General features: G+C 41.8%; 1 protein-coding gene across 2 annotated transcripts in view; it reads left to right on the forward strand.

Moving 5' to 3' along the window:
- The window catches only part of KIAA0319L (KIAA0319 like), a 151,504-nt gene that overhangs the window by 50,855 nt on the left and 86,698 nt on the right, over window positions 1–13,951 (forward strand). For both annotated transcript variants that reach the window (XM_049774655.1, XM_049774654.1), the window contains exon 3: window positions 9,736–10,265. In XM_049774655.1, coding sequence (XP_049630612.1) covers window positions 9,736–10,265 — 530 coding nt within the window. The remainder of the gene's footprint in view (window positions 1–9,735; window positions 10,266–13,951) is intronic.

The raw sequence follows: 13,951 nt of genomic DNA on the forward strand, positions 1-13,951 counted from the left end.
TCAAGCAATGCCTAGAATGAAACAGATGCTTGGTATTATTTGTAAAGTGGCTGAATGAATACAGAAATAAGGTTAATAGAGAAGTAGAAGGGAAGGGCATCTGAAGTTTGAAAAGAATAGGAATTAGAAATGAGTAAATGGAGGTAGGAATATAAGGGATGGTTGGTAGGGAAGTCCAATACTGATAGAAATGGAGAATTGATTTACAGCCTGACTAATCTGTGTAGTTGTGGAATTGATTTCCATTTGTTCTCAGGTTAGATCCATCCATGTCTGCTGTCTTCATACACACTGGAACTAATATCAGTACTGAAGAAGTTGAAATGATATACTGTAAAATCCAGGCTGGATAAGAAAAGGCAAAAGGATGAATCCTAAATACTTTTTTTCTCCCCCTCTTCTTGAATCATTTCATGCATCCTTTGGCTTTAGTTTTTTTCTCTTTGAAGGGGAGAGAAAATTCTTTTCAAAAATTGTAAGTAAGGCCATTATAACTTGAGCATATAGATCAGAGTCTGAAGAGTAAAGTGAGAAATTGAGGTCTTGTCACACAGATTTTTTTTTTGTGTTAGATTCAAGGTCACCACCCAAAAACCACACAGTCAAGGCCTACTCTATTGAGTTTGCATTTAGTTTTATTTTATATAACAGAGAGGTATAGAACTATCATTTTTATATCATCACCTAAAAGACAACAGAGAAGCTTTCTGATCTGGCATTATTAGGAATGTGCATTTGAGAACAGTAGTAAGAGTAGATAGTATTTGAAGCCATAGTATAAAGTTGAATGAAGGGAAGTCCTATATTTCATTATATTAAAATTAATTTAATTAATTAGTGCCTGGTGTCTGGTGATGCTAAGAGTGGGATGAGGTTATTCCCAGAGGTGCTGGGATCAAACCCAGGCCTCCTGCATGTAGTTAGTCAGTTGAGCCATCTCTCTAGTCCCATATAAATTTGATTTTATTAGAACTTTTTTTGGTATCAGGATTGAACCCTGAACCTTACATATGCGAGGCAAGCAATTTACTTCTTTTTTTTTTCTTGGCCACACCCAGCAGTACTTAGGGGTTACTCCTGGTTCTGCACTCAGGAATTACTCCTGGCAGGCTAAGGGCCATGTGGGATGTTGGGGATCCAATCTGAGTCACCTGCATGAAAAGCAAATATCTCCCCATCTCCCCACTCCAGCCACTCTACTATTGCTTCAGCCCAGCACTTTACATTTGAAGTACATCTCTGGCCCCATACTCAGTTTATTTATTTAGTGGTTTTTGGGTCACACCCCGCAGTGCTCAGGGGTTATTCCTGGCTCCAGGCTCAGAAATTGCTCCTGGCAGGCACGGGGGACCACATGGGACACCGGGATTCGAACCGATGACCTCCTGCATGAAAGGCAAACACCTCCATGCTATCTGTCCAGCCCCTACTCAGTTTATTTTTAAATATTTTTTATTTTTTTGGCAGTGGGAGATTTGGGCCTCATCCCAAGGTGCTTCGGAGAGATAGTACAGTGGATAAGGAAGGTGCTTGCTGTGCATGCAACTGACCCAGGTTTATTGGGGGGGCCACACAGGGCAATGCTCAGGGGTTACTCTTGGTTCTGTGCTCAGAAATCACTTCTGGCAAGCTTGGGGGACCATATGGGATGCCAGGAATTGAACCCAGGTCGGTCCTGGGTCGGTATCTCTCCAGCCACTGACCCAGGTTTTGTCTCTGGTACCTCATAGTTCCCGGAGTTTACCAGTAGTGACATCTGAGTGAAGATTGGAAGTAAGCCTTGAGTACCAGTGTGTGTGACCCCCAAACCAACAACTTTTTGCTTTTTTTTTTTTTTCCATAATTTGGGGGGGGGAGTCACACCCAGCGGTGCTCAGGGGTTACTCCTGACTCTGCACTCAGCTCCTGGCAGGCTCCAAGGACCATATGGGATGACAGGATTTGAATCACCGGTCTGTCCTGGATCAGCTGCTTGCAAGGCAAAAGCCCTACTGCTGTGTTATCTTTCTGGCCTCCTTCTTTTTATAATTTTAATTAAAAAATTGTTTTTTCTTTTTGTTTTCTGGGTCACACCCGCAGCACTCAGGGGTTACTCCTGGCTCCATGCTCAGAAATCACCCCTGGCAGGCTCAGGGGTTACTCTTGGCTGTATGCTTAGAAATCACTCCTGGCAGGCTCCGGGGACCATATGGGATGCAGGGATTTGAACCACCGTCTTTCTGCATGAAAGGCAAACGCCCTACCTCCATGCTATCTCTCCGGCCCCTAAATTTTTTTTTTTTTATTTTGTTTTTTGGATCACACCCGGCGGTATTCAGGGGATTATTCATGGCTCTATGCTCAGAAATTGCCCTTGCAGGCTTCAGGGGACCATATGAGTTGCCAGGAATCAAACCAAAGTTCGTTGGGGTTGACTGCGTGAAAGGCAAACACCCTACTACTGTGCTATCACTCTGGCCCTAATTAAAATATTTTTCAGGGATTTTTTTTGGGGGGTGGGGAGATTGGGCCATACTCTTGGGCTATTCCTGTCTTTGTGCTCAGAGATCGTTCCTGACAGGGTCTGGGGACAATATGGGATGCTGAGGATTGAATCCAGGTTGGCTGTGTGCAAGGCAAAATGCCCTACTAGCTGTGCTATTGCTCCAGCCCCAAGAGGGATTTTTTTAAGCATACGTAGCAATGTTCGCTTAGTGCTCAGGGATCTCTCCAGTCAGTGATTTGGAGAATATCTATGATATCAGGACTTGAACTGGGTTGGCTGCATGCAAGACAAGTAACCTCCTTCTTTCAATTTTTATGTTTTGTGGGGCCTTCCCATGCAGTATTCACGTACTGAGGGACTACACTTCCAGTGAGATCAACTATATGGGCATGTGGTTAGGCCTGGCATTGCGGTACTGCTTGGGACCCAGTACTACTCTACTGGTGCTCATGATGCTGGAGCCATCTAGTGGTACTCACAGAGGGTCATGTCATGCTGAGTATTGAAAATCTAACTTGGGACTTTATTTATGCCAACCATGCACACTAGTTCTTTGAGTTATCTCCTAGGTCCTGCCTTCCTTTTATTTCCCGGATCTATGTTTTTGAATGCATATACTTTCATGTATAAAAAAAAGTCTTCCTTTAAAAATATAAATAAGATAATAAGAAAATAGATTTTCTAAAACTTACTTTTGGGGAAGTGTTCAGGATGCCCAGGAACCATTCGGATGATATTCAACCAACCTAGATACTTCAATGCTAGGGTCCAGTGATGTGACACTGCTTAGGCTTAGCAGTTCTAGAGCCAAAGGAATATCTCAGTGATGTTCTGGGCTTCTTCAGGGCTTATCCTATAGTAGTGAAGATATCATACAGTGCATTGATTGAATGTGGAACCTCGTGCATGGATGAAATGTGCCTCTTACCACTGAGCTGAACTCCCTGGCCCTACAACTATCTTAAATTATTTTATTTTTGTTTTGCATATATGGTTTACAAAACTTTATTGGTAGAATTTCATAACTAAAACATTCCAGCACCACACTCTCCACTAGTTTTCTCAGCTTTTTAAACTTAGTATGAGGATATATATATATATATATATATATATTTTTTTTTTTTTTTTGGGTGGTTTTTAGGTCACAGCCGGCAGCACTCAGGGGTTACTCCTAGCTCCATGCTCAGAAAGTTGCCCCTGGCAGGCACGGGGAACCATATGGGATGCCAGGATTAGAACCACCGTCCTTCTGCATGAAAGGCAAACACCTTACCTCCATGCTATCTCTCCGGCCCCATATTTCAACGATTTTTATAGCAATATAAACTTCATTGTGTTCATCTGTAACCTAGAATAATAACTATATAGATAAGTATTTTGGTTCTTCAAATATTTCCCTAATACAGACTACCATAATGAAAATCCTTATAGTTGAAAAGTTCTCGAAAATAATAGTAGATTATCATTTATTGGGTAGAGCTTAGAGGTAGTGTGCTTGTCCAAAGAAAATAAAAAGACTTGGGATTTATCAAATGCCTCTTTTTTTGATGCTCAGAAATACTAACTTACTTTTATATGAACTGTCACACTATATTTAATAGCTCTTCATTAGATTTTCCTTTTTGGTTTTGTTGGTGGCAGTCAGGATACTCCTGGCTCTAAGGGATTGGGGCTGCTACTAGTGGTGCTCAAACCCAAGCTTCCTGCATGCAAGACATACTCAACCCTTGAGTTCGTTCTCCAATTCTTATAATTCTTATTTCCTTAAAGGTTGAGCTATGGGAGAATGTCTTCTCATATTAATTGTACTCACAAGGTTTTTCTTCAGGGTGGATATTTTATTTTGGAGGGGGGCACTCTCAGAGAGGTACTCAGGGCTGATTTCTGGCTGTGTGCTCAAGAATTATGTTTGTCTTGCTGCTTGGGATGACATGTGAATGCTGGTCAGCTGCTTCCAGGGCAAGCGCCTCACTTATGATACTGTTTCTCCAGCCTCTTCAGGGTGGGTTTCCTAATGTTTGATAAGGTTGCACTGTGCCTGAAAGTTTTCCCACTTACTACATTTCTTACAGTGCATATTTTTGTTTGTTTGTTTTTTACTGTTTATTATTCTCTTATGTCCAATAAGATTAATTTCTTCATAAAAGTTTCAGATACATTCTGCTGTTGTGGTTTATTTACACTGCGAGTTTTCTGATGTCCTGCAAAGGATGTATACCTTTAGAAAGAATTTATAAGTTTGCTGTAATGATAGGGTCATATCCTATATGTATTCTTTAATGATTAGTGAAAATCAATCTTTTTTTTTTTTTTTTTTTTTTTTTTTTTGGTTTTTGGGCCATACCCTGTGAGGCTCAGGGGTTACTCCTGGCTATATGCTCAGAAGTTGCTCCTGGCTTCTTGGGGGACCATATGGGACGCCGGGGGATCGAACCGCGGTCCGTCCTAGGTTAGCGAGGCAAGGCAGGCACCTTACCTCCAGCGCCACCGCCCGGCCCGAAAATCAATCTTAACTCTTCCAAATTCATTAACCAACATGGTTTCTTTTTTTTTTTTTTTTTTTTTTTTTGGCTTTTGGGTCACACCTGGGAGCTCTCAGGGGTTACTCCTGGCTCTATGCTCAGAAATCGCTCCTGGCAGGCTCGGGACCATATGGGATGCTAGGATTTGAAACACCGTCCTTCTGCATGCAAGGCAAACGCCCTACTTCCATGCTATCTCTCCAGCCCCACCAACATAGTTACTTACCAGTATGGTTTCCCAGTGTTCTCACACAGTTAAGTTATTCTTGAAAGCTTTGTCACATTCACCATATTTATTTTATTTTATATGTGGTTTATGGGTCATACCTGACTTTTCTCAGGGCTTACTCCTGGTTCTGAATTCAGGGATCACTCCTGGCAGAGCTCAGATAGACTGTATGAAGTGCTGGGGATCAAACCCTGATTGACAGCAATCAAGGCAAGCATCATACCTTCTATACTATTTCTCCAGTCCCCCTTCATTACATTTGAAAATATTTTCTTTATCATGTATTTGTTTAATTGATGAATAAAGATTTCCTATAAATCTTCCTACAAATTCTTTCTCAAAGTTGTTTGAGCAAAGACTTTTTTACAATCTCTAATGGCTTGAAAGAATAGCATCCTTCCAGAAAGTTTTTTTACATTCATTATATGGGTTTCTCTAGAATAAGTTTATTGATAATAATTCAATGCTCATGAGACATTTTGTACATTTGATTTATCTAAAGGTAATCTGCTAATTCTGTGATGATTTAAAAGAGATGAGCTGGGGCCGGAGCAGTGGCACAAGCAGTAGGGCAATTGCCTTGCACTTGCTAACCTAGGATGGACTTCAGTTCGATCCCCCATATGGTCCCCCAACCCAGGAGTGATTTCTGAGCACATAGTCAGGAGTAATCCTTGAGCATCACTGGGTGTGGCCCAAAAACTAAAAAATAAATAAATAAAAGAGATGAGCTGTTTATAAAGGCTATCATACACTTTTTTTTACACTTATGGTATTTTTCACTAATATAATTTCTCTGATATATAATAAAGGAGGATATAAGTAAAGGAAGAATTATATTTGATGATTTTCTCATGCTGTAGTGCTACTTCTTTGTGAAGTTTAGTTTGCTCTAGCTCTTTTCCTCTCTACTAGGAGATGCTCAGGGGTTATTATTCCTGGCTCTGAGCTCAGGAATCAACCCTGGCAGTGCTTGGATGACCATTTGGGATGCAGGGGTCAAACTCAGGCCAGCATGTGCAAGGCAAGCATACTACCTGCTGTACTCCTGCTCCAGACCCTATATTTGTTTCTGTCATGGCACTTTTTGTTCAGTCTTGGAAAGCAGTATTTCAAAAGTATTTGTCTTTACAGTTGACATCTTTTTAAAAGCCAGTCCTCATAAAGGTGGATCTTCTAGCACTTCCCCCTAGTTCTCTCTTCCTTGCTCTAATTGGGTGATTAATTTTTGGTCAAGATTTGGTCAAGAGAAATCCACAAATACCAGATTCTAATACATTTTCAGCTTTACAACTGTTCATATGCCCTCAGTGGTATCTGAATGTCTTTATCCAGTCTAGGCAAAAACCTCAACACATTCCCACATGTTAGTGATTCCTATATCTAGGCCCATTATAGCCTTGAACCACCTTTTTCCCGGGCAGAGATACACTCTTCATTCAGTAAGTCAAATAGTTCTGTAGGATGGAAGGTCTAAATCAAGATGTTAAAAATATTAATTCCGGGGCCGGGCGGTGGCGCTAGAGGTAAGGTGCCTGCCTTGCCTGCGCTAGCCTAGGATGGACCGCGGTTCGATCCCCCGGTGTCCCATATGGTCCCCCAAGACAGGAGCGACTTCTGAGCGCATAGCCAGGAGTAACCCCTGAGCATCAAATGGGTGTGGCCCAAAAACCAAAAAAAAAAAAAATATTAATTCCTTTGGAGATTCTGGTTAGTCAGTCTTCTACCTCCCTCCCTTTTCATTCATTCATTCATTCATTCATTCATTCATTTTTGCACACACCTGCCTATGCTTAGAGCTTACTCTGACTGCTCAGAGATCAATCTATAACCCTGGTGCTAGAGTTTGAATTTGGGCATGCATCTTTCACTGCTGAGCCACTTGGCTACGAAGATTCCTTTTCTACCTCATCAGTTAATTATAATTCAGACATTACCATGAACTTGATGTAACCAGGGCAATAGTACAGTGGGTAGGGAATTTGCCTTGCATGCAGCTGATCCAAGCTATATCCCTGTCATCCCATATGGTTCCCTGAGCAAAGCCAGATATGCTTCCTCCACCCCTCATCCATTACTGCCCTGTTCAATGAACTCTTTATATCAACTTTTATTTAGTTTTTGGTTTTTTTGGTGCCAAACCTGATGGTGCTTAATAGGTGTGTGTGACGTTTAGGAGTTACTCCTGGTGTGTGTGTGTGTGTATGTGTGTGTGTGTGTGTGTGTGTGTTTGGACCACACAGTGACGTTTAGGAGTTACTCCTGGTGTGTGTGTGTGTGTGTGTGTGTGTGTGTGTGTGTGTGTGTGTGTGTGTGTGTGTGTGTGTGTGTGTGTGGTTCTTGGTTTTTGGACCACACAGTGACATTTAGGAGTTACTCCTGGCTATGCACTCAGAAATCGCTCCTGGTTTGGGGGACGCTGGGCATCGAATCCAGGTCCGTCGTGGGTCAGCCATGTGCAAGGCAAGCACCCTACTGCTGTGCTATCACTCCAGCCGCTAATGACTACTTCTAACTCTGCAAGTTTCTCTGAAGGTGACACTTGAAGGGACTCTGGTACTGGGGACTGAAATGACGTCAGCCATACGTAGGCAAAGATCTTAACTCCTGTATAAGCTTCTGGAATACAGATTTTATTTAAAACATGCTTTGATAATATCTATGAAAATGAGTTAATATTTCAGAAAAATCTGTGCCTGAAGTAAACCTGAAATTTATCCATAAGTAATATTATGCAGAATGTTATCTAAGCTAACCATAGTAGGTCACTGTTGTACTTTTCTTTTGTGCTTAGTGTTTTAGAGATGATCTAATCAGTGCTCAGGGACCATGTAGTACCAAGGATTTTTTTTTTTTTTTGTGGTTTTTGGGTCACACCCGGCAGTGCTCAGGGGTTACTCCTGGCTCCATGCTCAGAAATTGCTCCTGGCAGGCACGGGGGACCATATGGGACGCTGGGATTCGAACCGATGACCTCTTGCATGAAAGGCAAATGCCTTACCTCCATGCTATCTCTCCAGCCCCATAGTACCAAGGATTTAATCCTAGATTCCTTCTACATGCAAAGCATGTGCTCCAGCCCATTGAGATAGCTCCCCAGGCGTTTGTTTTTTTTTCTCATTATGACATGACTTGTCTTATTAGGGAGGTCATTCTAGCAGAATCTGTCTCATGATGAAAATATTTTTTATTTTTGTTTTTGAACCATACTTGAAGTGCTCAAGACTTACTCCTGGGGCCGGGAATGTGGCGCTAGAGGTAAGGTGTCTGCCTTGCAAGCGCTAACATAGGACGGACCGCGGTTCAATCCCCCCTGCGTCCCATATGGTCCCCCCAAGCCAGGGGCGATTTCTGAGTGCATAGCCAGGAGTAACCCCTGAGCGTCAAATGGGTGTGGCCCAAAAACAAAACGAAACAAAACAAAAAGACTTACTCCTGCTTTGTGTTCAGAGATCACTGGCAGGGCTGGGGAAACCTTATCGGGTGTCAGGGATCAAATTTATGCCAGCTACATGCTAGACAAGCACTTAATCCATTGACCCATCATGTGAAAATTTCTGTTAAACCTGACTACTTTCTTTGGCTTACTCTGTGATAGGCAGAACCATTCATTTCATTTTGGCAGACAATGTATCAACCTGCACCCTACAGGAGAATCATAATACTTACTGTGTATTGCTGTCAAGTCAGTGGTGGAAAGTATTTCAGCCTATTAAAATACCTGGTATTTTATTTATTTATTTATTATTTATTTTTGTGGGTTTTTGGCCACACCTGGTGATGCTCAGGGGTTACTCCTGACTATGCGCTCAGAAATCGCTCTTGGCTTGCGGGACCATATGGGATGCCAGAGGATTGAACCACGGTCCGTCCTTGGCTAGGTGCAGATGCCTTACTGCTCCATACCACTGCTCCAGCCCCAAATACCTGGTATTTTCATCTCTTAGCCCTCACATTGCCCCTGCAAATAACTGGGCGGGCGGAGTGAGGGGAGATATGGTTCAATTTCAGTCCTCCCTTTAGACTAGCATTTGGGTTCTCAGGATTATTCCAAAGGGGGTCACATTGAAAATTGACTCGGTGTGTATGGGATTATTGTTAAGGACCAACCAAGACGGGGGAACATAAGGAAAGAAACAAGGTTAGAAGGGGGCATGATCAGACAAAGGTTGAGAAACATTGCTCTAGAAGACAGTTTCATTTGAATAAATTTTTTGTTTTTTCAGTGTTGTGAACTGGAGTTTTGTGTAAAAGGTCTATGTGGAAGGGACTCATTGAGAAGGGCAACCAGTGATGCATGCAAAATAGTACATCTATGAGCTAAAATATCTGAGCCAAAATCACACTCTTGCTTTTTCTGTTCCACTTACTAGACAGCTTTCCCACCCTCTTAAAAACCAGTCTTCAAAATAGCCTCAGATGTTGGTGTTCAGGGCTCTTTACAGTGCAGTAGTTGCTGTTTTTATTTCATCTTAAAATATTTTTATTCTTGTTTTTAGATGCCAGTGAGAGCAGGTGCCAGCAGGCGAAGAAACAGTTTGGAGTTGGCCTGAGATCTGGGGGAGAAAATCACCTCCAGCTTTTTGAAGGAACCTCCTCTCTCCAGTCATGTTGGACTGCCTGTTGCCAGGACTCTGCCTGCCATGCCTTCTGGTGGTTAGAAGGGATATGCATTCAAGCAGACTGCAGTAGGCCCCAGAGCTGCCAGACTTTTAGGACAGAGTCTTCTAATTCCATGCTGGTGTTTTTAAAAAAAGTTCACACTGCAGATTATTTGGGCTTTCCACCTGGAGATGACGTACCACATTCTCTGGGGCTAGATTGGAACAGGGCATCTTGGAGGAGACAGGACCCACCCAAAGCTCCACTCAAACCTGTGATATCTTTGAGTAACCAGCAGAGGTTAATCAGGAAGCTTCAGAAGAGAGAGAGTTCCAGTAAAGAAGTAGTTTTACCTATAGTGTCATTGCAGCCGGAAATGAATGATTCCAAGGTACTAGGTGATCTGAGTACCAATGGCTCTTTAGAGGTAAGCATGTTATATGAATAAGGAGCAGAGAAATTTAAAATATGTATTTGCACTTGGAACATGTGAATTGTCAGCAATGAAGCTGGTGCGATGAGCAGACAGCACCCACTGGCTGAGGAATGCTTATATCAAGCTGCTGGGTGTCATCTCAGTGGTGCTGCCCACTGGTCAAGGGTTATTTCACATTAGAGATGTTCATATCTTGCTGGTATGACCATTGTTCTGGTAAAGGCAGAAAGCTGCTCATTATCTAGTCTAAGCTGGATTTTGGCTGCAGGTGAGTGTTGTGTGGGTGGATTCCACCAACAGCTCTGCAGTGTTTTGTGCCAGATTGCAAAACACTTGATGTGGTTGCAGTAAAGCTCTCCCTCTTTCCTCATTTGACTATAGTCATATTCCTTATGAGATAGTTTTTATTACAGTCTGAAGTAGTCATACTAGGCACCAGACTTACGACCTGACCTGCTGGACTAAGTAACTGGATGTGTCTAGAGTAACTCTCACCACATTTCGTAAATAAAGGGAGATGACACCAGTTAAGTTTATTTTTATTTATTTATTTATTTTGGTTTTTTGGGCCATACCCGTTTGATGCTCAGGGGTTACTCCTGGCTAAGTCTCAGAAATTGCCCCTGACTTGGGGGGACCATATGGAACGCTAGGGGATCAAACCTCGGTCCTTCCTTGGCTAGCGCTTGCAAGGCAGACACCTTGCCTCTAGCGCCACCTCACTGGCCCCTATTTTTATTTTTTTAATTGTTTTTTTCTTTTTTTCTTTTTTGGCAATATGTTAAAAGGAATGACTTAATTCTTGCTCAATCTCCTTTGATAACTTTGGCTTTTATTTATAGTTGTTTGGTCGTACCTAGTTGTGTCTATCAAGTTAAAGCCAGAGTGGGGAGTCTACTACATGCCAAACCTTATATGTGCTTATGAGACATTATTATTATTATTATTATTACATAATGTGATTTTTTTAAATTATGGTTCTAGGGATCAAACTAAAAATTTTATCTTAAAATAAATTTCCTGGGGCTGGAGAGATAGCACAGCGGTAAGGTGTTTGCCTTAGACGTAGAAGGACAGTGGTGTGAATCCCGGGATACCATATGGTCCCCGAGCCTGCCAGGAGTGATTTCTGAGCATGGAGACAGGAGTAGCCCCTGAGTGCTGCGAGTGTGACCCCCCCCCCCCAAAAAAAAATGTCCTTAGGATGTATTATCAAGAAGTGTTTGATTTGTATACCTTCTGCATACCTATTTATATATTAGGGTTGCATAAAATTTTCTCAAATAAAAAGCAGTTTGAAGTGGAAAAAGTTAAAAGAATCCTTGGAATAGAGGCAGTGTGTAGTTTTGCAACAAATGCAAATGTTGCTTAAAAAATAAGGCAAAATGAAGTCTTCAGACTCAGACAAGTCACATTTCACCATATTTTCTTTTTGTTGTTGTTGTTGTTGTTTTTTGTTTTTGGGTCACACCTGGTGGTGCTCAGGGGCTACTCCTGGCTGTCTGCTCAGAAATAGCTCCTGGCAGGCACGGGGACCATATGGGACACCGGGATTTGAACCAACCACCTTTGGTCCTGAATCCGCTGCTTGCAAGGCAAACGCCGCTGTGCTATCTCTCCGGGCCCACATTTCACCATATTTTCATGCAAAGAAGCTTGATTCTTATCCTGAAGACCAGGGGTAGCTCTGAAGGGTGATTTTTATGTGTAATGAATAGTTAAGTGATAGGCATAACTTTCAGAAGTGGATTTGCAGTTCAATCTTCTGAAAGGAAAAGAAATGTGTCCACTGCAGATCTTTTCTTTCTAATTAGGAATGACTGGCCAACAGCTCTGGTTTCTAGTTTGTACTGTTTTCATTAAGCTAGGTCAAGCAACTCTGCATCTAAAGTGGAAAGAAATTATACCATAAATTGATCTTGTCTTAGATGAAATGCCTGCAGAACAGCAAAGGCTTTTAGTTGTCAGTTGCAATTGTTTTCTTTGGAACAGACTTACCTAATACCCAGAAGCAATCTGAAAAGTAGACAGACATTTCACCAATTTATTTCCTTTTCTAAGTTAAAGAAGGAGAAATTTGCACTCTTTGGTTTAAATACTGCATCCTTTTCATACCACGAACCCCTGAATTGTTGGTAGGAGGATCTTGAAGGCTTGTTGATTGGGTACTGGAACATTCACAGTACAAACAGTTCAGCCACTGGTAATTAATTGCTACCAGTCCTGCTTTGTGAATGGAGGAGGAGTGTTCTTTTTGAACCCAGGAAATTAAGGTGCAATTAGGTATTCCTACGTGTAAGCTTTTGATTTAGGAAGATTGAAGCTTTCTTCTCTGCTCTCACCATTTCCTCATTTCCAGTCATTAGTCATAGCATTTTAACACCTATAAGCTAGTTACTTTGTGTGGAACAAAAGATTGAGAAGATAAATGAACTTAAGTCCTTATTTATTTTTTTTTACTGCTTTATTCACTGAGGAAGAAAAATTTTATGTTGATTTTGTATAAAGATAGAGCCTACCTCTTAGCAGAAGACAGAAGCATGTGGATGTGGGCAGCAACCAAGAACAGCCTTGTATAGTCAAGGACACAGGCTCCAGAAGTCTTGTTTTCTTTCCCTTTCTGTTTTAAATTGTTTTTTTTTTTTTTTTTGGGTTTGTTTGTTTGGTTGTTTGGTTGTTTTATTTATTTATTTTAAAAATATTTTCTTTAATCTGAAATTAAGAAAGCTGAACTTTCTGCCATAGGTTCATTTATTCTTCTGACTATTATTTCCCAGCAGATGTGGACTCCCACTAGGCCTAGTTTTTCCAGATTCTCCTTCGTTATCTGAATAGCAGACAAGTTGCTAACAAGCAACAAATTTTTTAGCCCTATGCCCTATTACAGCTCTCCGGAGCAGTTAATTTGAGTAGGTTTCTCAGCCCCCACTTTTTTCTAGGCCCTTTAGGAAATGTCTGAGTGCATAAATTCACTAAGTGTTCCTCTAATTCACACCTCACCATCATCCACTTCTAATCTTAAATGAATGGTTTATTGAATAGGGGAAAAACTTCATAGTCTCTTTCCTGTGTCTGATTGTACAGAAATTGCTGCTGTTATACTCTTCCCTTTCTCAAAAGTATTATCCATATCACAATATTTTTCTCTCTTTTTTAATTTTTGGGTGGGCCACACCCGGTGACACTCAGGGGTTACTCCTGGCTGAGCACTCAGAAATCACCCCTGGCTTGGGGGACCATATGGGACCTCGAGGAATAGAACCAAAGTTTGCAAAGCAGATATAAATGCCTTACGCCCTGCGCCACAGCTCTGGCTCCTCTATTTTTTAATTTTTATATTCATTTCCTGAATGGCTTCCCAGATGGTATGGGGAACCAGAATGCTACCCTTTCTTGCTTGACAACACACTTCAGTAGCCATGAGCACTTGAATGGTATGAACACTAGCATTCCATCAGCCCCACAAGGCAACCATCTAGCTATATCTGAGGTCTACTTAATTTTCACAGCATGGTCCTTGATCCCCACTACCTGAGTTGTTGGGGAAGCTGTGGCCTCAAATATTTGCAAGAGAGGAAAACCACTTCTCATTGCACACAGGGGGGATTTGGGCCACACCCAGCAGCACTCAGGGGTTACTCCTGGCTCTGCACTTAGAAATCATTCCTGGCAGGCTC

This window comes from Suncus etruscus, chromosome 6 (genome assembly GCF_024139225.1).
Source record: "Suncus etruscus isolate mSunEtr1 chromosome 6, mSunEtr1.pri.cur, whole genome shotgun sequence".
Lineage (NCBI taxonomy): Eukaryota > Metazoa > Chordata > Mammalia > Eulipotyphla > Soricidae > Suncus > Suncus etruscus.